This window comes from Leopardus geoffroyi, chromosome D1, assembly GCF_018350155.1.
Source record: "Leopardus geoffroyi isolate Oge1 chromosome D1, O.geoffroyi_Oge1_pat1.0, whole genome shotgun sequence".
Taxonomy (NCBI): domain Eukaryota; kingdom Metazoa; phylum Chordata; class Mammalia; order Carnivora; family Felidae; genus Leopardus; species Leopardus geoffroyi.
The window spans coordinates 16,373,458-16,398,619 of NC_059329.1; the positions used below are offsets into that span (position 1 = coordinate 16,373,458).

At 53.0% G+C, this 25,162-nt stretch overlaps 1 protein-coding gene across 6 annotated transcripts; it reads left to right on the plus strand.

The window, feature by feature from the left end:
* Window positions 1-9: 9 nt before the first annotated feature.
* Window positions 10-25,162, plus strand: UPK2 (uroplakin 2). Of its 6 annotated transcripts, XM_045483067.1 has the most exons (12): window positions 10-118; window positions 1,370-1,470; window positions 1,580-3,060; window positions 7,634-7,880; window positions 8,333-8,454; window positions 19,490-19,547; window positions 21,935-22,051; window positions 22,317-23,078; window positions 23,526-23,657; window positions 23,846-23,984; window positions 24,247-24,317; window positions 24,671-25,162. In XM_045483067.1, exons 8-12 carry the CDS (start codon window positions 23,003-23,005, stop codon window positions 24,805-24,807), a joined length of 555 nt encoding a protein of 184 aa, XP_045339023.1. In that variant the 5' UTR covers window positions 10-118; window positions 1,370-1,470; window positions 1,580-3,060; window positions 7,634-7,880; window positions 8,333-8,454; window positions 19,490-19,547; window positions 21,935-22,051; window positions 22,317-23,002; the 3' UTR covers window positions 24,808-25,162. The 6 variants fall into 6 exon arrangements, with proteins under 6 accessions (XP_045339023.1, XP_045339024.1, XP_045339027.1 ...); XM_045483068.1 differs by lacking the exons at window positions 10-118; window positions 1,370-1,470; window positions 1,580-3,060; window positions 7,634-7,880; window positions 8,333-8,454 and adding an exon at window positions 12,878-12,989; XM_045483071.1 differs by lacking the exons at window positions 10-118; window positions 1,370-1,470; window positions 1,580-3,060; ... (1 more) ...; window positions 8,333-8,454; window positions 21,935-22,051 and adding an exon at window positions 12,878-12,989.

Genomic DNA, 25,162 nt, shown 5'->3' on the forward strand with positions numbered 1-25,162 from the left:
TGCCTCCTTCTGCCTTCATACCAGAGCCCGGAGAGGCCCCTGTCAAAATAAGAGCTCCCCCATCTCGCTCGCCTCCTCGCCCAACCCGGCTCCCCCAGCCTCCCAGTGGTCTGACTCGGTAAGGCGCCCGGCCGGCTGGCTAGCGGGAGGCAGGTTGGCCCGGGGGCGGGGAGGGGGCTTCTACCCTTCTCTCCTCCCCATTCCTGAGGACTGGGCACGAGACGCCCCAACAACATCCCAGGCAACAGAGAGATTTGACAAACCTACCCTCCAATCTACACTGATTGGAAGGAGTGGGAGTTGCCTGGACTTCCCGCACCCCCAACACACACACACACACACACACACACACAAATACTGGGTCCCCTTTTCACTGTACCCACCCACATTCATTATGCACTGAGCATCTCTTTATTCATCTTTCTTTCCTAGTAGATCATGAGGTCCTTGAGGACATAGACTGAGTTTTTTCATCTCAGTCCTCAGCCCAAAGTGAATGCTAAGAAAATGTTTGTGGAAGCAAAATCTTTGTCTTCGCAAAAGAACTCTCTCCTAATCTCAAAGTGCTCCACGCGTGGGCGCGCGTGCGCGCGTGCACACACACACACACACACACACACACACACACACAAGACCCTATAGGAGGATAGATGCAATGAAAAAGAAATTGGAAAGCCCTTTTAAAAAGCATTTCACCAACGTGATTTCGGTGTTTACCACAAGCCCGTGAGAAAGATGTTATGGTCCCATTAAATGGGTGAGGAAACTGAGACTTGCATTTGTTAAGGACCTCCTCAGGTATACGGCTAGAACGTGGGAAGCCCAGAAGTGGAATTCAGGTCTCCTTATCCCAGGACACTTTCCCTGTATCCCACTGCTCCCACCTAAAATTGATACCAACAAGTAACAAGCATGGGCTGCTTCCGAAAGAAGACCAGCAAACCTGTTTGCTCCTGATACTCAGTTCCACTGCCCTCTCTCCTCCCCTTCGAATAGATGGTCTCCAGATAGCTCTAGTCCTTACAGACCTCCCTCTCTCCTGACTACCTCTCCTTACATCTATGCCACTCAACTGAGTGCTTACTTAACGTCGTTTTGTTTCTCCTGTATATATGTTTGGTTGCCCCAAAAGATTGAGGGCCCAGACCATGCTTTCTATGCCTCTACATTCCCCACAGCACTCAAATGCTGGGCTCATAGTAGGGCTTTCGTAAACACTTATTTGGTGGGTTGATAGTGCCAGCAGCCGGGGCCTGGGCAAGGTCTGAGGAGGCACAGGTGGAGATGAGGGACAAACCCTCAAAAACAGATAACCCCTGTGTGAGCCTCACATCGGTTTACAAATCATTTTCATGCACATTATCTCTAGATCATGTTTTGATCCAATCAACAAAACTTCCCCAAGTGCCTACTAACTGCTGTGCCAAACACCAAGCTGGGTCAGGAGTTGAATCATCACCACCTCATGAAGTAGGTATTCCCACTTAAAGGAAAAGAAGACTGAAGCCCGGAGAAAGTGGGCTCAGGTTTGAAAGATCCTAGAGCCTAGGCAGTAGGCTATTTCCTCTCCTCTCTCCAGGGTCCTGTGGATATGTGTGAGCCACCAAGGCAAAAGGGCCATTTCTCAAACAGCGTGCTGGTGAGAAGGAAGGGCCCACCCCATTTGTGTGGGTCAGTCTCCCCTTACATACATGACAAACCACATGGGCTTGTTATGATCCGTTTGGCACAATGCCCGGTTCACAGGAGGTCCAGAAAACTGTTCGCAGGAGTGAGAACTGTGTTGTAAGAGGTCTGTTGAATGTGGTACACAGTAAGTTCAAGCGTATTCGGCATGTCCTGTGGAGCAGCCATGTAGAGCGCTCCCCTGGGTGGGGCTGTGACTCATTGCCCCAGCGTAGGTTCCAGGTCGGGATGCGGAGCTGAGCTCCGAGCAGCCACGAGTTCTGGGTGGAACCCTGGTGCGAGCGAGGAGAGGAGAGGGGCCGGCGGCCCACTGCCGGAATCGAGCGGCTCCCTCTACTGGCGAACTCGGGGAATCACCAGGTGTTTCCGTGTATCTGTGTGTCACCGTGTCACGAGGAGTGTCACAGGTGTGTCAGCGAGTGTCGGTGGAAGTGCCAGCACGGGTAGAGGTGAGTGAAGGCGCCTGCTCATGGAGCAGTGTGGGTGCGACAGTGCCATGCGGGCCTGTCTCTGCAACCACAGAATGTACACACACAACCGTATCATGGAATACAATTTACTTTGGGGCTGGAGGCGGAGGGGGAGTGAGGAGGGCGGCTCTAGGGCTGCATATTATCTGAGATTACCTCGTGAAGTGATTAGGACGAAAGTCGGTTCCAGCTGAGACTCCTCACCAACCCCATACCGATGGGAGGAATTGAGGACTGAAGAACAGTTCTTGGGAAGGCACTCTATCCCCTAAAGGAACTGACGACCCAAGAAAGGGTTAACTTTGAGCCCTACAGTGGCTTCAGTCATTGGCTCAGAGCACTGTCAATCAGAGTTCTGGGGCGGGGTTCTCGGGCCGCCTGCGGACTGCCCAGGGCCCCTCGCCTGCCCCTAGACCCCCACATCATTTTACTTCTGGGCTGCGCCCACACCCCTATCTTGGTGGAGACACCTTCCTGGGCCTGGAGGAAGAGCAGATCCGGGCATCCTGGCTTCCCCACTCACTCCAGCTGCCTGGCTTCCTGATAGATGGTGATTATTATATAATAGACCTGCTGGACAGAACCGTGCCAGCGCTCGGAACACTTTGCCCCCTCCTCGAAGCGTGCCCCAAGGTCTGGCACCAGCCGCACCAGAGCCCGCTGCCCAGCTCTGCCGGCTCCCCCAGCACCACCTCCACCCCCGGGAGGGAGACCCCTGGGCCACCTTCCCCGGTGGACCTGGGGCCACGTCTTGGGATGGGGCGGGCGCCAGGCTGGGAGTCGGGCGGGCGCCCAGCAGGTCTCAGTGTCGGCCTGCAGAGTTTGGCTTTACCAGCGTGTCGCCGGGATTGTGGGACCCACCTGGCCCCTCGAACCTGAACTTGGAACTTGGGAGCCAAAAGAGGTGGGGATAGGGGGCGCAGGGGCCAGGGTGGAAAGGGAAAGAAGTTTGGGAAAGGTGCGGGGGCAGGAAAAAGGAGCCTGGGCGAGGGGGCCGGCAGGGGCAGTGGGGGAGGGACTCTTATCCTGACAGGGCTCCCGCCTTCCCCGACTGGAGGGTTTGGAAAAACTGAGCAGGCAGCCAAGGCTTGGCTGGAAATCCTGCAGCCCACCCTCCTGGGGACACAAAGCTGGAGGGCGGAGGCAGGGCGGGGGAAGAGAGCACGACCCCGGGGAGGGCAGGGCCTCTTTTGGGGCTGGGGGCCCAGGGGCCAGGTCCCTGGGGAGGGGGTTCCTGGCGCTGTCTCCCTGCAGTCTGTTTCCCCCTTCTCCTCCACTCCCCCTCTCCTCGCCCCCCCTCCTCCCCCTCCCCGGCTCCAGTCTTGCAGATTGCGGGCAGACTTAACTCCTTGAGTGCCAGCCTGGTGGACTCCGAGGTGGTGACGCTGGGAGGGGAGGGAGGGAGGGAGGGAGGAGACTCCGGACCCCACTCCCACCACTGTTTAACACCTTGTGGCCCGGAACGCAGTCTCGGGATCTGGGCTGGTCAGAGCCCTGGAAGGTTGCCTGGTACTCGAGGAGAGATACACAAAACCCGGCACCCGAGAGCTGCGTAATCTGGCCCATTCTGCTGCCAAATCTTAACCGTCTACACTCCCGCCACCCCAGTCCTCTGTGTCTCTCCCTCCACTCTTCGGCTACCCTCCCCCCATTACCCGACCCACCAGTCGTTACAAAGGTCCCCGACCGACAGAAGGCTCGTGAGAACCCGGAAGTCTGGGTTCTGTGGCTGCCCCAGCATTCTCTGTATCCTCTGTGAGGCCCAGCGCGGGTGACCACAACCCGTGCCTCTTTTGCCTCCAGGGGGCTCCTTCACCTTTCTGCGGAGGTAGCTGCCCAACTGAGGCAGGGAATGGTAGCCTCCGCCAGCCTCGGCTGGAACAAGGGCCTGAGTAACTGGAAACCCTGACTTCACCTCCACCCTAGCCCCTTTCTCGGGCAACACCCCCTGCGCCATCAGATTTGCCTTCCAGTTCGGCTCTGGATGACTCTGCCCGAGCAAAGTAAACCAGGCCAGGCAGGAAGGGGTTAACGGAGCTAGCCGACTCCGTGTGAGAGCCAGGTGAGGCACCGCCCATCTTGGCCCTCAGGTGTGTGTGGGTGGGGACGTGGAGGGACACCGACCTAGGGGCCGCTTTTTTTGCCCCCTGGTGGCTAGATCTGGCCTAGCAGTTGCAGGCGGAAGCTGCGCGCCGCGCCGGTGGGGATGGGTGGAAAGACTTTGCAGACAGTTAGAGGACTCCTCCTGCGCGAAGAACACTTCCGGAGGGAAAGAGAATCCTCTGGGAGAGCTCGTGGGAGCAGGGAACTCCCACAGGCCCTGCCATGTCCCCCTCACTCAGCGGGCTGCCTCAGCCACTTCCAGATCTTTGCCCTGGGGGACTCCACTCGCGGGTCTCAGGTGCCCAGGGACCTGGAAGAGAGAGGGGGGAGTGAAGACATAGGCTCCGTCTCAACCTAATAGAGGAGGCCAATCGTGGGGCGCTGCTCCTCACCTTCTTTTTCTTCTTGTGCCCCCAGCCTTCCCAGAACTCCCATTCCCTCTGGACCCCAGCATCATATTGAAACCTGTAGTCAGGCTTCAGAGCTCCTACCAGCTACCCTGGCACACCTCAGCTTCCCTCCCCTGCAGCCAGGTGGCCCTCTGGGTTTCTCCTCATAAAAGAATCCCTCTTGAGGGATTCTAGATGCTCACAACCGCTTCCCCTTATCCCCCTCGGGGCTTGAGACCCTTCCTCCCCTCCACCCCAAGCCCTTCCAGGTTATTGAAGGCCTTGTTCTTGCGGGCTTCCTTCCTTCCTTCTTTTTTGCTGTTCCTTTCAGTTGGCTCACTTCCCTCCCTCTCCCCATTTCCCATTATCCTCTAAGACTGACTTTCTTTCTTTCTTTCTTTCTTTTTCTTTCTTTCTCTTTCTTTTTCATGTTTATTTATTTGTTTTGGAGACAGAGAGACAGAAAGTGCATGCATGGAAGGGGCAGGAGGGGCAGAGAGAGAAAGAGAGAATCCCAAGCAGGCTCCGAGCTCACTGCCAGAGCCCAACTCGTGACCTAAGCCGAAATGAAGAGTCAGGCCGACTGAGCCACCTGGGCGCCCCAAGAATTCCTTTTTATATAGGCACTTCATGCACACAGGGACCCTGACTGACTCAACATTTCCCTTTTCCTCCTGGAATCCTTCTCTGACCAACCCATGGACTTATTCATTCAAAAACCATTTTTGAGGACCTACTATGCACTGGGCACTGGATGAGACGATGAGTATATGTTGGGGAACAAGACAGATGTGTCACCCTCAGAGCCTGCAGTCTAGGTGGGGATGGATAAGTGAACAAGTGATCTCAGTTCATTGTCATGAAGCCTTGGGGAGCATCTCGGAGAGACACCTATCCTGGACTTGGGAGTCTGGAAAGTTTCCGGCTTGGGAGCAACATCTGAGCTGAGACTTACTCTAGCCTAAGGTGTGGTTCCACCCAGGTGAACAGTACATCTCACTGGAGGCCTAAAGATAGAACAGGAGGGGCGCCTGGGTGGCGCAGTCGGTTAAGCGTCCGACTTCAGCCAGGTCACGATCTCACGGTCCGTGAGTTCGAGCCCCGAGTCAGGCTCTGGGCTGATGGCTCAGAGCCTGGAGCCTGTTTCCGATTCTGTGTCTCCCTCTCTCTCTGCCCCTCCCCCGTTCATGCTCTGTCTCTCTCTGTCCCAAAAATAAACAAACGTTAAAAAAAAAAAAAAGAACAGGATTCCAACAAGGGACCTCACCAGATGTTATGGGGGGGAGGGGGGGATCTCTAAGGCTGCACTCCCAAACAACCCATTTCTTTTTTAAGATTTTATTTTTTTGGGCGCCTGGGTGGCTCAGTCAGTCGAGCTTCCGACTTCGGCTCAGGTCACGATCTCACCGTCTGTGAGTTCGAGCCCCGCGTCGGGCTCTGTGCTGATAGAGATAGACAGCTCAGAGCCTGGAGTCTGCTTCGGATTCTGTGTCTCCCTCTCTCTCTAACCCTCCCCCACTCATGCTCTGTCTCTCTCTGTCTCAAAAATAAAATAAAACATTAAAAAAAAATTTTTTTTTAAGATTTTATTTTTTATTTTTCTGACTTTTTTTGAGATTTTATCTTTTAAGAGCCCACAACCCCAAGATCAAGAGTCGCACGCTCTACGGACCGAGCCAGCCAGCTCTCCCCCAAACAACCTATTTCTAATAAATTTTCCAAGTCCCAAAAGAAAGAGGACTAACCTGAGAATCTAGAGTATGTGACCTTGGCCTAGTCACACCCAGTCTCTGGGCCTTAGTTTTTTCAAATGGAAATCAAGAGGGTTGGAGTTTATCTTCAGGCTCTTTATCAGGAAGATAGCAATTAAATAGAAGGCTTGGTTAGTTAAGAGAGAAATACTCTCTTAGCTCTGGTGGGCTTGGGGAGGGATAGCAGCATTCAGAAGCCCTGGAGAGGCTGCCACAAGCAGGGGCCCAGAGAAAGCCACCTCCTACCCCTCACCGTACACGTTGACTGGCAGGTTTTTTTTTTTTCCTTCAATGTTTATTTTAATTTTTTTTATAACAACGTTCATTCATTTTTGAGAGACAGACCGTGACGGGGGAGGGGCAGAGAGAGAGGGAGACACAGAATCCCTAGCAGGCTCCAGGCTCTGAGCTGTCAGCACAGAGCCTGACGTGGGGCTCGAACTCACAAACTGTGAGATTGTGACCTGAGCTGAAATCGGACATTTAATCGACTGAGCCACCCAGACACACCCTATTTATTTTATTTTTGAGAGAGAGAGAGGAGAGAGAATCCCAAGCACACTCCACGCTATCAGCACAGAGTCCGACACGGGGCTTGAACTCACAAACCTGTGAGATCATGACCTGAGCCGAAAACATGAGCTGGCCACTTAAACGACTGAGTCACCCAGGAGCCCCATCGCCTGGCAGTTCTCAGTGCTGGGAACATTTAATTTCTGCCATCAACTGAAGGCAAGAGCCTTTCTAAGACGGTGCTGGGAGGAGCGAGCATGGGGGCAGGGAGCACAGATAGGAGCATGGGGGCAGGGAGCACAGATAGGATACGTTCAGTTGCCGCATTAATTTGCTCTCAAGTGTAGCACTACAGAGCTTTTGTTTTTAAGAGATAGAATGTTCGCAAGTAAGGAAACTGAGGCCCAGAGTGGTGAAAGGACTTGCCCCACACCACGTGGCTGGTGAGCAACGGCTAGAAGCGATGCCCAGGCCTCCTGATTCCCAGTCCAGACCCTTTCCACCACACCACTGTAGCATTTGCTTCCAACTTTCCATTGGACTTCTTCCTGTGTCTGGCTCATTTCCCTGGGAGGCCACGAGATCTGGGAAGGCAGGCTTGGCCTTCTTATCTGGACATCCCCCAGAGCCTGGTGCAGAGCTCTGAACACAGGGAGGGGTGCCCAGATGCCCCAGGCACCCCCATCCCCCCTTTTCTGTCTCACCATGAGTCTCTTTACAGGCACGGAACTCTCTGGCCCAAGGGAAAAATGGCACCCCTGGATTATGGACAACCCCCTGAACGAGGCATATCCTCAGTCCCAGCAGGGCCTAAAGCCTGCTCTGTGACTTCCAGAAACCGCTCTGTGATGGACTTCCGGGGGCCTTATTTTCTCCATCTGTCAAGACCCATAACCCCTTCTAATTGCTAGGGTACTTGGAACTTAAAGTCCCAGATGAGGAAATGTTTTTACAAGAGTAACTCTGAGGTAAGGGAAGAAGCTTCACGATCCAGTCTGCTTCGCAGACTCCTGCAGCCTCGGGACCCCATCTGCTGGGACTAGGGTACCGCCTCACGGGGTGCCCACACCCTCGCACTGTGCTGGACCCCGAGGAAGTTGCAGGATACGAAACCTGAATCTATTCTGCGATCCCGCCAACTAGTTTCCCACAACCAAAAATAATTTCAACAAGGAATCCCAATTTTCACTTGTATCTCTTCGGGCTGCTCCAGTTCATAACCTACAACGCGGCTTGTTAAAATTCCCTTCCCCCTTTTCTGCTGCACCTTGCAGCAACTACCTGTCTCTCTGCCTCTCTCTGTCCTCTGGAGTCAACACAGCTTTTCTGCCTCTCTTTGCCCACTCTCTTCTCCTTAGCGTATGGACTGGCTTAGCCTGTCAGGCTTCATTATTTTCCGTTTCTTTCACCCGTTACCCAGATTCTAACACACAAGGAAGCTGCTTGGTTCCTGCCTCCTGTTTCTCCTCGGCTATTCCTCCAGTTCTCTGTATCACAAAAGCCCTGGAACTGAGTGGGCCTAGACAAGATTTCCAACAACAGGTGAGGGATAAAATTATCTTGGGGTGGGGGCAGGGAGAGGGGAGGCAGAGGGAGGCTGAGAACAGTCAATGATGGATAAGTTTTGATCCTCTAACAGGCACCTGCCCTCAAGGAGCTTATGAGGTGGAGACAGTCAAAACACAATAAACGTTGCTAAATAATTAAAAGATGTGGACCTGATGTGATCAGCGCGGCATCCTCGGGGAGACCTGTGGAGAAAGAGGAGACTGACCTCAGGTCCAGGGGAGGGCAAGGGCTTAGTAAGGGGCACAGAAAGAAGAAAAGCAATGGAATCACAGATCTTGGTGGGAAGGGGCCTCAACAAAGAACAACTACCTAGTTCAGGTTCTTTCTGATGCTCAGCTAACAGCCCTGGCAAACAATGGATCAGTCACCGTCTTCTTGAACACCTCCAGCTGTGGGAAACTTACTGTCTCCCAAGGAAGCCAGTTCCATTTATGAACATTTGTGGGGTTTTTTTTTTAAGTTTATTTCTTTATTTTGAGAGAGAGAGAGAGAGAGAGCTTGTGCACCAATGGGGGAGGGGCAGGGAGAAAGAGAGAATCCCAAGCAGCCTTCATGCTGTCAGCACAGAGCCCCATGTGGGGCTTGATCTCATGAACCATGAGATCATGACCTGAGCCGAAATGATGAGTCAGACATTCACTTAACCGACTGAGCCACCGAGGTGACCCTGGCTTTTGGTTTTAATTAAAGTTATTTCGTGTATTTAAAGTAAGTCTAGGCCCAATATGGGGCTTGAACTTACAATCCTGAGATCAAGAGTCATATGCTCTACTGACTGAGCCAGCCAGGCAGCCCTATGAATGAGCATTTGTTTTTCCTTCCTTTGAGCTGAACTCTCTCCCAGTGGTCTTATTAGTCCCACGCACTACCTCCTGGGGTCACAAAATGTAAGACTAGTTCTTTCTCCTCATGATAACCCTTCACTTATTTGAGCTTCAATGACTCCTGACTCTTCTCCTGCTACCCAACCTAAATATTCCCAGTTCCATAAACCCTCACTCCCATGATAACACCTGGCCAATTTAGAGTCAAGCAAGGCTGTCAATCCTCTCCTTTATTCCAAATACCGTATCTCTATTAATACGACCTAAAATTGAATTTACTTTGGCAACCATATCATGCTGATGACTCAGACTGAACTTACTAAACCCCTCATTTCTGTGATTCTGTTTCACCCGAACTGCTTTTTCTTTTTTCTTTTCTTTTTCTTTTTCCTTTTTTTTTTTTTCACGTGAACTGCTTCTAAGCCTCACCATTGTACAATGCTGAGGTCTTACACGGACCTTTGATCATTTCATCTTGTTCAGTTGGCCTGACATTCTACGCATGGAGACGATTGGGGGATCCTTATCTTGTCCTTCAAAGTGTTTACTATCCTTCCAGGGCTATATGTGTGAAATGTGCTACTACCTTTTCATATCAGATAATGATAAAAATATTTCACGGGACAGAGATGAAGACAAAACTCTAAATGACACAGTTGTCCTCCTGGTTGATACCAGTCTGTGTCACACTGAGACGATGATACATGGTTTTGTAGGTGGGATGGGGTCAGATGGTAATGAGCCTCCAACATGTAAAGAAAGAATAAGAAAATAGATTCAGAAGGTTTTTGAGCACAAGAGTCTTATGGAAACAGGTTGATGTAGCAAAAAATAAAACAAAACAACAACTTTGGAACTCTGCACATCTGAAGCTGAATCTCAGCTCGGTCGCTTTCTCGCTGTAGAACTTTGAGCAAATTACTTTAACCACTCAGAACATCAATTTCTTCTCTTGTAGTATGGGGTAACGCCTCCTCGACTGTGGAGATTAAGTGAGATGATATATATGAAAAGCCTCATACATAAAAGGCTCTCAATAAAATAAGAAGAAAAAGGAGAAGGAAGGAGGAGAGAAGAAAGTCGTGTTTAGAACAGGCTTAGTTTCGGTGGCGGGGGGGGGGGGGGGGGGGGCGGGTAGGGGTGGCAAATTTATGATAGGCCCAAGTAAAAAATCCAAGTGTAAAATGAGCCTCTGGTGAGGCCCAGATTGACTGGATGCTTGGTCTAGGGCAATATATAGGAAATGGCGGAGCGCCGGAAGTGGATGTGGGTGACATTTCAAAAGGAGAAGTGATTCGCCTTGGATTCTGGCTACGTGTGTGGAGAATGACAGAGAGGAGACACGGGAACACAAAGAGAGGAAATGGATTAGGGAAGAAGGGTTCAGGGGCGTCTGGGTGGCTCCAAGTGTCCGACTTTGGCTCAGGTCATGATCTCACGGCTCGTGAGTTCGAGCCCCGCATCCGGCTCTGTGCTGACAGCTGGGAGCCTGGAGCCTGCTTGGGATTCTGCGTCTCCCTCTGTCTCTGCCCCTCCCCCGCTCATGCTCCGTCTGTCTCTCAAAAATAAACATTAGGGGGGCGCCTGGGTGGCGCAGTCGGTTAAGCGTCCGACTTCAGCCAGGTCACGATCTCGCGGTCCGTGAGTTCGAGCCCCGCGTCAGGCTCTGGGCTGATGGCTCAGAGCCTGGAGCCTGTTTCCGATTCTGTGTCTCCCTCTCTCTCTGCCCCTCCCCCGTTCATGCTCTGTCTCTCTCTGTCCCAAAAATAAATAAACGTTGAAAAAAAAAAATTAAAAAAAAAAAATAAATAAAAAAAAATAAACATTAGGGGCGCCTGGGTGGCGCAGTCGGTTAAGCGTCCGACTTCAGCCAGGTCACGATCTCGCGGTCCGTGAGTTCGAGCCCCGCGTCGGGCTCTGGGCTGATGGCTCAGAGCCTGGAGCCTGTTTCCGATTCTGTGTCTCCCTCTCTCTCTGCCCCTCCACCGTTCATGCTCTGTCTCTCTCTGTCCCAAAAATAAATAAACGTTGAAAAAAAAAATTATTTCTAAAAAAAATAAATAAATAAATAAACATTAAAAAAAAAAAAAATAGAAGGGTTCGTGTTTAGAGTGGTGGAAGTTGGCAGGATAGTAGGACATCCCAGGGGGTATGACCAACGAGCGGGTGGAGAGATTTAAGGGGAACTGTGTGCAGAAGAAGTCAGAGGGAAGGTTAGGTGTTTCGGTAGCACTCTGGTAGCTATAGCCATTGGGTCAGGTCTCTGAGGGTGAGGTGGGAAGGTGGGAATCGAACCGACAACACTAGCCTACAGGACACCCCAGAGCCACGCTGATTTCCCTCCCCCCTCCCCCCCCACCTGTCAGAGCTGAACCGGAAAAACTCGACCTTACATTCACCTTTGCATCATGGGCCTCAGTCCAGGGCCCCCTGGGACCCGAACCCTGTCCCTCCAGGCCTCTCTGCTTCTCGGCCCTGATATCAGAAGGACAGGAGTTCGTATCTGGTCAACGGACTCTAGCTTGTTGCTACAATCCAATCATGGGCTGGAAAAGGGAGAGACGGGAGGGGACCTGTAGAGAGAGATTTGGACGGAAGCGGGTGGGGACAAATGGAGAGCGAGTGAGAAACACAGAAGCTGGGACAGGCAGGGCAAGGTGGGCACCATGAGTAGGTAGAAATGCGGGCTGATGGAGGAGAAAAAGAGAGACCGAAGGAGGGGGCAGAAAAAAAGATTTGCCGAGAAACTGATGAAGTGCAACTGAGAAAACTGTTGCCATGGTGACGGGTCCAGAGGAGGGAGTAGGAATATCAATCGGATTATGAGTTGGGGGAACGGGGAGGGGGTCGCTCAAGACCCAGAGGCAGTGCCCCCCACCCCCGCTGGCCGGCTCCAGCAGCCCTCCCGCAGAGTGAGGACCGCCTTGCTGAGAGGCCTCCCAGAGGCCAGCCCAGGGAGGACCGTGGGGACAGAAGCATGGGAGGGGCCCAGGGCTCTGGCACTTTCTCCCCTCCTCTCCAGCCTGGGCTGGCACAGATCTGTACGGCCCCCCCCACCTCAGCGTGCCTCACTGGCTCTGGGACAGCCTGCTCCACCCACCCTACTTTCTGTCCTCCCCACGTCTTCCTCCTCGGAGCCCCCAAGTGAAGCTGGGGGAGGGGACTTGTGTTAAGAACCTACTGTGTGCCCTGCACGGTGTTGGGCACCTCGCGCCTTGTTTCATCCGGGGCCTCGGGCTAGGTGTGCCACCCCCACTGGCAGACAGGAAACCCAGACCAAGGCCCCAAGCTGGAAAGTGGCCGCCGCCTAGCTGGCCCATCTGCTCCAAAGCCATTTTCTGCCCTCCGAGCCCCCTGCCTACCCTTCCAGGCCTGCTTTCCGCCCCCTCAGGCCAGGATGGGAGGTGCTGGGGGGAGGACCCGTTCAAGGCTCGAGCTCCATTCCTAGAGACAGAGAATTGGGGACACTTGAGGCAAATGTGCCACAGCCAGCACGGCCTCCAGGCTAAGTGGGAGGCGCAGGGGAGCTCAGAGCTCAGGGCTAGGGGACTGGGGAGGAAGGGCTGAGGGGGAGAGGACTGTGGGGCTGAGGGGAAGCTCTGAGGCAGGCGTTTCCGGCAGAGCTGAGGAGAAACTTCCAGCAAGGCCCAGTGGGGAGCACTCAGGCTTGCAGCGTCTGAGCTGGTGAGTGAGTGTGACTGGGGGCTGGTGTTTGATTGCAGGTCCCTGCAAGTGGAAGTGGCTATGTGGTGGCGGTGGGGGGTGGGGGGGGTGGGGGGGTGGGGAGCGGTCTCCCTCCCCCTCCCTCAGGCGGCTGTACAAATAACAGTTTTGTAAAGGGCACCGGATCTGATGTGCATATCAAACAGGGCCTGAGGAGATGGGAGAAGGCAGAGTTCAGGGCTGTGACCTTGGGTAGCCGTGCCAAGACCACCCCTCCCTGCCAGAGGGTGGAGTGGGGTTCCAGAGGATTCTGACCCCTTCCCACACGCCTTGCTTTTCCTTCTAGTGGCCACCTTGAAACACCTCCCTGTTCTCTCTGGGGATTGGCTGGAGCCACAGCCTAACCCGGAAGTTGCTGGGGGCAGGGGGCAGAAATTGGCTGGACCCCAAGAGGGGCTAAAGGTCACAATTCTGTTGGCCCCCCCCCACCGGTTCGCTGGGTTTGAGTTCCCAGGTCTCTGCCCCTCACCCCTGTAGAGGGGGATGAGGGGATAGAACCCCTTCCTCTGCAGACGTGACCCAGGGAAGACTGACCCAGACTGGCTCACCCCTTCACACTCCACCAATATCCCGGGAAGCCCTCCTGACCTCCTTCCCCTGCCCATGTTAGGTTTCTACAGACAACTAGAAGGGGACCCGGCCTGAGGTAAAAGAACGGGGGAGGGGGTGGAAGGGAGTCCCCCCCCCCACTCCTACCCTCCTCTTTCACACCTGCCCTCCCGAGGCCGTCTGGTGTCTTGGCCCTTCCCTGAACCCCAGACCCAGCTCCACCCAGACAGCCAGTCCTTCAACACCCTCTTGTCCAGCCCCGTTGTCCTCATCCACACACCCTCACTCCCAGACTGAAGCAATCTCCATGACTTCTACTTGCCAAAGCCAAGGAGCACGCTTCGAATCTCTCTGGTGCCCTATGAACCAGTTTGCTGTGGGCCACGGGTCCTGGAAGCATTCTTCTTTGGGGACCTGGGACACCACTCCCTCCTGGCTCTTTTCTTTTTTCTTCTAGGGAAGCTTCTCAGTCTCTTTGGCAGGCTCCTCTTTGCCTTTGACCCTAGCGGTGTTCCCCAGGCTCTGTCCTTGCTCCTGTCCTCTCACTGGGCCGCGCTCCTCCCCCAGGCTGCAGCTGTCACACCAGGGCCCACAGCCCTCCTGAGCTCCAGACCGGGAATCGCAGATCTCCAGCCCCTCCCAGAAAAACCTCCTCCCACCACCACCTGCACCCCAGCTGGTGAGGGTGCCGCCATCCACCCAGCTGCCCAAGCCACAGCCTGGGAGGCATCCTTCACCCTGCTCCCCACCCCGCCCCATAGCCCTCCCAGCCAAACCATCACCTTAGAATTTTCTCTTCGGTCATTTCTTGCCCAGAATTGTATCTCAACAGTGTGTCAAGAGACGTCTAAAATATCTCCCAACCACTCATCCAACACAATCTCTACAGTACAACGAAAATCATCTTTATAAGATACAAATTTGATCATGACACTCTCCAGTTTTAATCCTTCAAGGGCTTCTTTGTATCCTTAGGATAAAAATTAAAATTCTTTAAACGGGCTTACAAAGCTCTTCATCTGGTCCTGGCTGCTTCTCCAGTGACTTCCCCAAATTCCACTTTTTTTTCTTTTTTAATTTTTTTTTTAATGTTTATTTTTATTTTTGAGACAGAGAAAGAGCACGAGCGGGGGAGGGTCAGAGAGAGGGAGACACAGAATCTGAAGCAGGCTCCAGGCTCTGAGCTGTCAGCACAGAGCCCGACGCAGGGCTCGAACTCATGGAGAACTCACAGACTGTGAGATTGTGACCTGAGCCGAAGTCGGACCCTTAACTGACTGAGTCACCCAGGCGCCCCTCTTTTTTTTTTTTTTTTTTTTTTTTTAAGTAGGCTTCATGCTCAGCGTGGTGCTCAGCGTGGGGTTTGAACTCACAACCCTGAGATCAAGACCTGAGCTGAGATCAAAAGTCAGACACTTAACTGAGTGCCCTCCATCAAATTCCACTTTAAACCTCCAGTCGCTTAATGAGCATTTGCAGCTCTTTCAGCCTAGAACAATCTCCCCTCTCACTCCTTCCTCCCTCCACCTTCGCCCTGCTAATGCCTACTCAACTTTCAGATCTTCTCTTATTTATTACTTCCTCCAGGAAGCCCTCCAGGACTGCCCAAGCCCATGTAAGTTACCCTTTCAGTGAGGAGCCTCTCTGGCAAGTCATTTAGTGTCTCTGACCTTAGTTTCCTCATTAATACAATGAGGAGAATAACAGTAGCCACCCACAGAGCTTGCTCGGAGGATTAAGCAAGAAAATATAGGAAGGACTTAGTCAGTGCAGTGCCTGACATGTGGTAAACACTCGATAAATAATAGCTGTTAGCGTTACTTTTTCTACTGAAATCCTGCTGCAGTGAAATAGTGGACTCTTCAGTATCTCCCATTATTCCATAATTTTCCGGGAGAGCAATCGTACTCACCTCTGAATGCCCGGTACTTAGCACAGTGACTGGTACAAAGGCATGTAAGAAACATTTATTGAATAAATTAATTCATATTCATTCGGGCCACTATTATTTCTTGGGTCGATTCGCTCTCCTTCAGGCCTAAGGAGAGGCTGAATTACCCCGCAGTCAAGCCTCCACCTTTCCTACAATACTGAATTTTGCCACTTCCCTGCTTAAACCCTGTCAGGGGCTCCTGACAGTCTGAAAAACATGGTGGGCCAGGCCTTTGCAGGGCGGTTGCCCAGAAGATCTGCTTCTTTAGATCTGCTCCTCCCCTCCCTCCCCTTCCACTGCCATCCCTCCTTGCCAGGCTCTGCCCCACTGGCTACAGGGAACCCCTCTGCTTTGACAACCCTGCAGCCTCTATCCCTTCAGCCTCAAATATGCTTCCTCCTTGCTCACTAGCAAAACACCACTCCCCTTCTGACACCCTGTCCCAGATGACACCATCTGGGGCACCCAGTGGCAAAGGTGGCCTCAAAGATGTATGTTGTTCAGTTTCACTCACCTTGTTTTACTGATTTGGTTACCTGCCTGGCCCCAGGGGTCCACAGCCCCTGTCCGACCTCACAATGTTGTGATCCATCCAGCTGCAGTGAGGGCCTCGACTTTCTCTCCCCAGCAGCCACCTGGATGGCCGCCACTCTCCCTCCTGTCCCCGTCCACACGCCCATGCTTCATTCGACCTTGACCTCACTCTTCAGTGCCCCACTTCCTGGCACATCCAGTCGCTCCTTTCCATAACTAGCCCCATCTTGTTCTCCAACCCTTCAGGCTCGCCAATACCCTCAACTTTCCGTGCCTTGAGTCTGGACAACTTGACAGTTGTATCATTTCTGCACTCAAGCTGTTGTGTAATTTGAAAAACTCCCAAAATGTCAAAGTTAGTGTGATGGTTAGTTTTATGTGTCAACTTGACGGGGCCACGGTGCTCAGATATTTTGTGAAACGTTATTCTGGATGGCTCTGTGAAGATGTTTTTTGGGGCAAGATTAACATTCAAATCAGTGAATTTTGAGGGAAGGCAGATGATCCCATGGTGTGGTGGGCCTCATCCAATCAGTTGAAGGCCCTGAACAAACAAAGACTGACTTCCCCTCTCGCCTGCCCCACAAAGAAGGATTTCTGTTGGTAGATCACCTTTGGACTCCAACTGCAACTCTTTCCTGGGTCTCCAGCCTGCCTGCCTCCCCCTTTAGACTGTGGATTTGCCAAGCCTCCACGATCACATGAGCCAATTCCTTAAAATAAACCTCTCGCTATATATACACATCCTGTCGGCTCTGTTTCTCCAGAGAACCCTGACTAATGCAGCCAGTGCCCCTGAAGACCAGTGGTCCCCAAGCTCAGCTGGGCCACAGCCACCAAACAGCCTTCCTCAAGGCCCCTGGTAGCTGTGTCCTCTTCCCACAAATAGCTACTCAAACTCTCACCCCTCTTCAGGCCCCAAGCCCTTCTCCCCACTGAGTTTCCTACTTCCCAGAGAAAGTGGAGCCATCAGGACAAGCTCCCTTAATTTGCTTCTGGACTCCTCCTGTGGTTCTCCCCCCACCCTCTCTCCACAAAAGTATCACATTTCTCTCCCTTGTTGCCCCATTAGTTTCTCTCTGCTTTGAGAGTGTCACTCCTATGGCCAAAGGCTAATGACTCCACCTCTGATCTGAACCCCATTTTCTCCCTCCTGCAGTCACACCCCTCTCTCTCCTACGTCTTTACCTTTTTTTTTCTTCTTGATGCTTATTTATTTTTGAGAGAGACAAAGAGAGAGAACGAGCAGGGGAGGGGCAGAGAGAAAGGGAGACAGAGGATCCCCAGCAGGCTCTGCACTGTCAGGACGGTGCCCCGTGTGGGGCTTGACCCCACAAACCGCAAGATCATGACCTGAATCGAAGTTGGAGGCTTACCCACTGAGCCACCCAGGTGCCCCTTTACCTTTAAAAACACAGCAGGTGAGCTTTTTCTGAATCCCAAACTCCCCTCTCCTTCCTTGTCTCCTTGCCTTCCCAGCCAAGCTCCTTTGTTTTACCTCTGCTTCTCCCCTCCCGGTCATCTCTAGACTCTTGCAGTCTGGCTTCTGTCTTCCTCACCTACAGGAAGCTGCTCCGAAGGATGTGTGTCCTTCAAGATGCCAAGCCCAGTGGACATTTCTCAGTCCTCCCCTTTGTATTAGTTGTCTATTACTACATAACAACGTACCCCTGAACTTAGCAGCCTGTGAGAACAAATATTATTCTGAGAGTCAGGAATCAGGAAAGACTTAGCTGGGCAGTTCTGGCTGAGTATCTTATGAAGGTGCAGTGAAGATGTTGACCCGGACCACAGTCATCTGAAGGCTTGACTGGGACTAGAGGATCTGTTTCCAAGCTGGCTTATTCTCATGGCTCTTGTCTAGAGGCTTCGGTTCCAGGCTGGATGTTGGCAGGAGGCCTCAATCCTTTGCCATAGGGACCTCCCCATAGGGGTGCTCCTATGCCTTCCAGAGTGAACAGTCCAAGAGAGAGCAAGAGGAAGGTGCAAGTCCTTTCGTGATCTAGCCTCAGAAGTGACCATTGCCCCTGCTGAATTCTATTGGTCACACAGACTAACCCTGCTACAATATGCCAATCCATTACCTCCTGCCAATCCCTTCCCACACTGTTTCCAAAATGCTCTTTCCACAATTAGAACTCCTCAGAGGCTCTCTGTTTCCTTTAGGGTAAAAACCAAGCTCCTTAGTATAGGATCCAATGCCACCGGTGACCCAGCTGCTGGCGAGAGGTATTGTCCCACTCATCTTTGAAGACCTTTTTCTAGCCAAGGTGTATTTGTTCACGGTTCCCAGAAAGTGTCAGGATAATTCACTTCTCTGAGCCTTTTCATATGCTGTTCCCTTTTTGGAATATCCTCTTCCACTGATTTCTCTTTTTTGTATTAAAAGTGTTTTTTTTTTTAAGTTTATTATTTATTTTTGACGTAGACAGCTCAAGTGGGGAGAGGCAGAGAGAGAGAGAGAGAGAGAGAGAGAGAGAGAGAGAGAGAATCCCAAGCAGGCTCCATGCTATCAGCACGGAGCCTGATGTGGGGCTCAAACCCATGAACTGTGAGATTAGGACCTGAGCCAAAACCAAGAGTTGGATGCTTCACCGACTGAGCCACCCAGGCGCCCCATCTTCTTCCACTTATTTTAGCCAGGCTACCTCCAGTTCATTCTCCAAAACTCAGCAACTTGAGAGCAGGAATGGCTTCTTGTCCTCTCTGTATCTCCCCTATCATGGCAACTACCACTGAGCAGTTGTTTGACAGATGTTTACTGAATGAATACACGAGCGAGCAGGCAGTTCCTGTGTGCCTGGGACCCCGGTGGCATGCTTAGCATACAAGGAACAGCTGGCTCACGTCTCCGTCACTTTCCTGTTCACACTACCTTTCCTGCCCAACCATTTCCCCCTGCATCGATGCCAGAATTGGGAAGACAAATTCCTATTTCTTCCTTTTAATTAATTAATTTTAAGTACGTTCCATACCCAATGTGGGGCTTGAACTCATGACTCTGAGATCAAGAGTCGCATGCTCTACTGATCAAATTCTGAGCAGCTCTACTGATCAAATTCTATCCCACTTCATTCCCTACTAGCTCTGTGACCTCAGGAAACTCATTTATTGCCTCTGAGCCTCTAGACTTCATCTGCAGTAAGGGTTAAAGGAGAAGATAAGATGAATTACTTAAATTAATATTTATTGAACCAGATATCATGCTAGGCACTCTTAAATAAATTAGCTTGAGTGATGGTCATATTAGTTCAGTGAGACAGATTTTAGGCCCTTTCTGCAGAGGAGGAAACTGCAACAGAGTACTCAGGTAGGTAACATGGTCACAAAGCTGGAAGAAGATTTGGGGTAAGTGGTTGTATCATAGGGAGCATTACAAAAAAATAAAGGAGCATCCAGGTCTCTTTCAACCCTGAATGACACACAGATTTTCCTTTCCTTCCAGCCTTCTCCTCAGATCTCAAGGATTGAGGCCCTGCCGTTTCCCATCAGACCAACATTTGGTAAGCCCTGCATATTACTTCTCGATCCAAGTCCCCAGGACTCCCCCAGGCTGCTCCCACCGACTATGACAGTGATGGCCAATATTCCTTCTGCACCTTTATTTTAAAGCATTTTTACACCTGTCATATCTTGCTAGATGATTGAGAAGGAATGAGTCTTCCCATTTTATAGGTGAGAAAACTGAGGTTCAAAACGGTATCACCTATCATCAGAAGGACAATAGTCCCCATCAGAGGCTCACATGCCCATGGAGTCAAGTGGACATGGGTTTTTTTTTTAATTTTTATTTTTTAATGTTTATTTATTTTTGAGACAGAGACGGAGCGTGAGCAGGGGAGGGGCAGAGACAGAGGGAGACACAGAATCCAAAGCAGGCTCCAGACTCCGAGCTGTCAGCACAGAGCCCGATGCGGGGCTCAAACCCAAGAACCGTGAGATCCTGACCTGAGCTGAAGTCGGACGCTTAACTGATTGAGCCACCCAGGCGCCCCAAGTGGACGTGTTTTTAACTGACTGGCAAGCAGAAGGGTGGCATTCGGAGCAAGAACCATCGGTATACCAGACAGAGCTGGGTTCCCATCTGAGATCCCGTGGCTGCAAAACTACTACATTCAAGAAAAGATAAAAAGTACCATAATTCAGGGGCGCCTGGGTGGCGCAGTCGGTTAAGCGTCCGACTTCAGCCAGGTCACGATCTCACGGTCCGTGAGTTCGAGCCCCGCGTCAGGCTCTGGGCTGATGGCTCAGAGCCTGGAGCCTGTTTCCGATTCTGTGTCTCCCTCTCTCTCTGCCCCTTCCCCGTTCATGCTCTGTCTCTCTCTGTCCCCAAAATAAATAAACGTTGAAAAAAAAAAAAAATTAAAAAAAAAAAAAAAAAAAGTACCATAATTCAGAAAGAGTAGGTCTGCTTTAAGAGCTAACCTTTTAGTCCAGGCAGAAGAGAGAGGTTAAGAACTCCCTGAAGGCAGAAACTTCTTTTGCCTTTGCGTACCTGGTGCCTAGCACAGTTCTGGTACTTAATAAAATGTTTGTTGACTTGAGTATGGAGCTTGGCAGGAAGGAGGCAGAAGACAAAACTTGCGTGAGTTTAGAATCAAGAATCTGAGGGGGAGACAGCCTAGGAGGTGTGGGTCCAAGAGAGAAACTCCAGACATTTGTGGCCCTGGTTCCTTTACTCCAAATCGTGAGGACATCCTCCAGAGGCACAGGGTGCTGTGGCTTTAAATGACTTCCGTGTGTCAATGAATCTGCTCTGCTAAAAGAGTTATCCTCTTGCTCCTGCGCTTGGCCTCCCCCTCCTCGCAGCTCCCCAAACCCTTCTCGGCCGCTGTGATGGGATAATTAGATGCGAGAGCTCAGCACAGATGATGCTCCAGTTGCTTAGCAACTAATGGTTTCCATGGAGACCGCAAAGCACAGCCTCCAGAGCAGCCAGTGAGCAGCTCGGCAGGGCAGGGAGAAGACGCAACTCTCAGTTCCTCCAGAAACCTGGGGAGGGCCGGGTGGGGAAGGGGGGCTGGAGGGAGAAGGGAGGGCTTAAAGGCACAGGGCCCTCTTATCCCTTTAAAATCTGGCCAGGGCTCTGCCCTGCCCTACCCCACTCTGCCCCACTCATAATTTCAGATGGGATGGGGGCTTAGATGTGGACCCAACACAACGCACCCTGCAAGAAACCCGACCTCTTCTTTCTGCTTCTTGGTTTATGAGTGAAATGGGAAGACATACCTCCCAAGCCTGAGCATAAACATCCGTCCGGGTTAGTGATGGGATCTGAAGAGCGAGCATCAGGAAGATCCCCTCGCTCCTAGAATGCCACCACCTACTTCTTCCCTCTCTCCGAAGTTCTCCTCAACGTGCAAACAGTCCTCTTTCAGTTTGTAGAATGATGGTAGGATCTGATGGAAAAGGGAACAAAAGCCAAGGTGCCGGAAAAACAGAATTCAGTTCTTCACCCCAAGGCAGCCTGTTCTGGGAGACTGGGGAAACACACCTGCCCCTGATCCCCACCAGTGTGTGTGTGTGTGTGTGTGTGTGTGTGTGTGTGTACGGGGTGCAATATGGAACATCTGGCAATTCAAAGTGTGGGCCTCTCAGACTAGCATCAATCGATGTTACCTGGAAACTTGTTAGAAATGTGGACTTTCAGGCTTCACCTCAGACCCACTGAATCAGAAACTGCATCTCATCCCTGGTGATTCATAGGCACATTCAATGTGAAGAAGCGCTGGTCTGAGACCCTCTGACCCTCTGCTTGGGTCTGTGAGTTCCATCTTCACCCTCACCCCCACTCCCCACCCCCCGGGCTCACACTCCAGACTTTGAACCTACCCTTCCTTCCACCATCGGAGTAAGGACACGGCCCCACCAACCCTTTGCTTCCTTACAGGACCCTGGCCCTTCTCTGGGTCTGGGCAAGACAGAATAGTTCATGGCGCAGAGACCTACATCAGCGCTCTCTGTACAGCTCTTGGCCTCTCCCTGGGGAGCATCCCGCTTCCCACAGGTGACTTCCTCTCTGAGTCTGTTTCCACATCTGCAAAAAGGAGCCTATGACATCTGCAGCCCCTTGGCTGTAGGGATAAGTATGTTGGCTCATGTCCACAGTGGGCACTTTCTCCTAGTCTCTCCTGGCTTTCTGCTTATAACTCCCCTTTCACTTCGGTCTAATCCAGCACAGGGCTGGGGGATGCGGTCAGAGGAGTTGTGTCTCTTTTTCATTTTCTCTTACCGGGTCTGTTTCTCCTCTTTATTCTCAATCGTTTCACCAGTGGTTGCTGAGCCAGGCTGACTGTGCCCATCGCTGCTGGATGGGGTTGGTGGCCACCCCTCCGGTCTCTCTGGAAGTCTTCCCTAGCGTCCCTCGGCCCAGCTCCTCCCAGAGCAGCAGTACCTGGGCCTCGTTGGACACCATGAAGAGGAGCCCTTGGGTCTGCTGCCCCCGTCCCCTCCTACCAGCCTCAGTTTCCCTCCCATCCCCGCCCGGCCAAGGCCCTGGCAGGAGCCCCTCAGCGTTGCTTTCCTTTTCTTGCATGCCGCGGCAATCTCATAACTCGCTGCACTCCCAGAAAGACTCCCATACCTGAGGGGGCCAGTCCCCCACAGGCCATGCCCCAGATGCACGCACAGGCAAGAATACTCAGGCCCTAACACGCGGGAGTCCCAGAAGAAGGGGTGATTTCTGCCTCCCACTTTAGTTACTCTGCTCCTCTGCAGTTGACTAAGCCAGCAAGATCCAGCCAGGGCATCCCCACTTCTGACCTGAGAGCCAGCTCCCCATCCTGAAAAACCTGTCTGGGGGCCTGCCCTGAGGCTGTAGGACCCAAAGGGCAGGTTGGACAGGATTCCCCTCCAGCCACTCCCACCCCAAGACAAAATCAGCCACCCCAGGGGCCAGGCCTCACTTGCCTCAGGAAGCCTCAGCCTGCCAGCACCTGTCCCAGCTCCCAGCCCAGCTATGGCATCCCCGCTGCCCTTCCGGACCTTGCCCTTGAACCTGATTCTGCTGACTGTCCTGGTCCTGGGGGCTGCAGGTCTCTGCCTTCCCTGGCGGGGGTGTGGGGAGGGGGAGGCACTGGGCCTTCCAGGGCTCCCAAAGCAGAGCTGGCCTGGCTGGTTGGGGGTGGGGAGCTGATGATGGCAGTGACCAGGCATCAGTCACTGAGCCCAGGGGACACTCCTGGTCCTCTTCCAAACCCAGGAGGCAGAGAGATGTGCCGAAGGGCCCAGGGCTAAGGATTGGGGTAAGGTTGACCTCTGCCCCCTGCTGACACCCAGGATCTGGCCACTTGGCGGAGGACCCGGCTTTTGTGTCCCAAGCCTGCCACCTGGTGGTCACACAAGCAAAGGCCTGTGTTCTGCCGGCCGACTGCAGCACAGCAGGGGAGGACTCTGCATCCTTAGAAATGGCCCCCAGGGGTCAGGGCCAGGAAAGGGGATTGCGTGCCCCCGCCCCGAACTCCCTCTTGGCTCCCCAGCAGACTTCAACATCTCAAGCGTTTCTGGTCTGCTGTCCCCGGCGCTGACGGAGAGCCTGCTAGTTGCTTTGCCCCCCTGTCACCTCACAGGGGGCAATGCCACGCTGATGGTCCGGAGAGCCAATGACAGCAAAGGTTTGCTACCCCCCTCCCAAAGTGGCCCCCTAATCCCCAGAGACCCCTACCCAGGCCGCCACCAGCACCCTTTCTCCCACTCCTGCCTTCCTGTAGACCTTTCTCCTGAGCCATCCATACTCTGCTGCCCCTTCTCTTTGGGGCCTCCAGAAACATGACCCCGACTTCACCCCCGATTTCCTGTCCAGTGGTGAAATCCAGCTTCATGGTGCCTCCGTGCCGTGGGCGCCGGGAGCTGGTGAGCGTGGTGGACAGTGGGGCTGGCTTCACCGTCACCCGGCTCAGTGCATACCAGGTGACAAACCTCGCGCCAGGAACCAAATACTAGTAGGTGCCAGATCCAGGCCTAGGGCACCTGTTGGCGGAGGCGGGGGGGTTGATAGGAAGAGAAGCTGAGTGCTAACATTTGGTGGGAGGTGATATGGTCAGCCTGGGGGAGAAAGTGAGGGTGCAGCTGACGGCGTCTAGAAGGGGCCTCTCTTGGAGGAGGGCACGGCTACGAAGCAGGGTGCCTGGGCTCCGTCTTCTTCCCAGTCCCAGATAATCACTGAGGAGTCTCCACTCTCTCTCTCAAACCCCACGACAAAAGCGTTTCCTACCTAGTGACGAAGGGGGCATCCACTGAGTCCAGTAGAGAGATCCCGATGTCCACGCTTCCTCGTAAGTAACATCAGGGTCCCCCAAACCTCCCCTGGCCCGGCTGCCCCTCCCTGTGCCCCCTTAGCTTCTTTGTACCTGTGTCCTCGTACTAAGCCCTTGGCATTTTAAGTGCCTGTTGGCTCGTCTCATAAACTAAAGGTTCTATGCGTGTAGGGATGGCGCCCGGTTAATTTCTGTACCCTCAGTGACCAACATAGGAGCTGCTTCATAAATGTTTGCGTGATGGATGTGTGGATCAGTTAGCTGGTTGGATGAATAAATGGATGAAGGATGGCTGGATGAGACGGAGAGCGTGGGGTCAGGATAGGGGCTCTTCCTGCCCACGAAGGCCTCCCCGCTCTGTCTTCTGACAGGGAGGAAGATGGAATCCATTGGGCTGGGGATGGCCCGGACGGGGGGCATGGTAGTCATCACGGTGCTGCTCTCTGTCGCCATGTTCCTTCTGGTCGTGGGCTTCGTTATCGCCCTGGCACTGGGCGCCCGAAAGTGAGGAGGCCCTCACCAGGCAGCAGGCCTCCAGAGGGTCCGCGACGCTATCCATGTCCCCAGCCCCCGGCTTTGCCCTCTGTGCCTGCCTCCTTTCCTGCCTGCTCCCAGACCTCAGCCTGGAGGCTTTGGCGCCTTCACCTCCCCTCCCTGCCCCCTCTCACTGGAGCCCTTTCCTCCCTCTGCCCCTCCCCTTGTCCCCAGTGCCTCACCTTCTCCCCACACTTCCTGTCATCCCCTCACCCCCACTCTTGTCAGAATTGGCGCTCCTTCCACTTCACCTCTTTAATCTCCCCCTCCCTCAACAATTCACCCCTCCCGCAGTGATGGAAGTCTCCAGAATAAAGTCTGATGCCGCC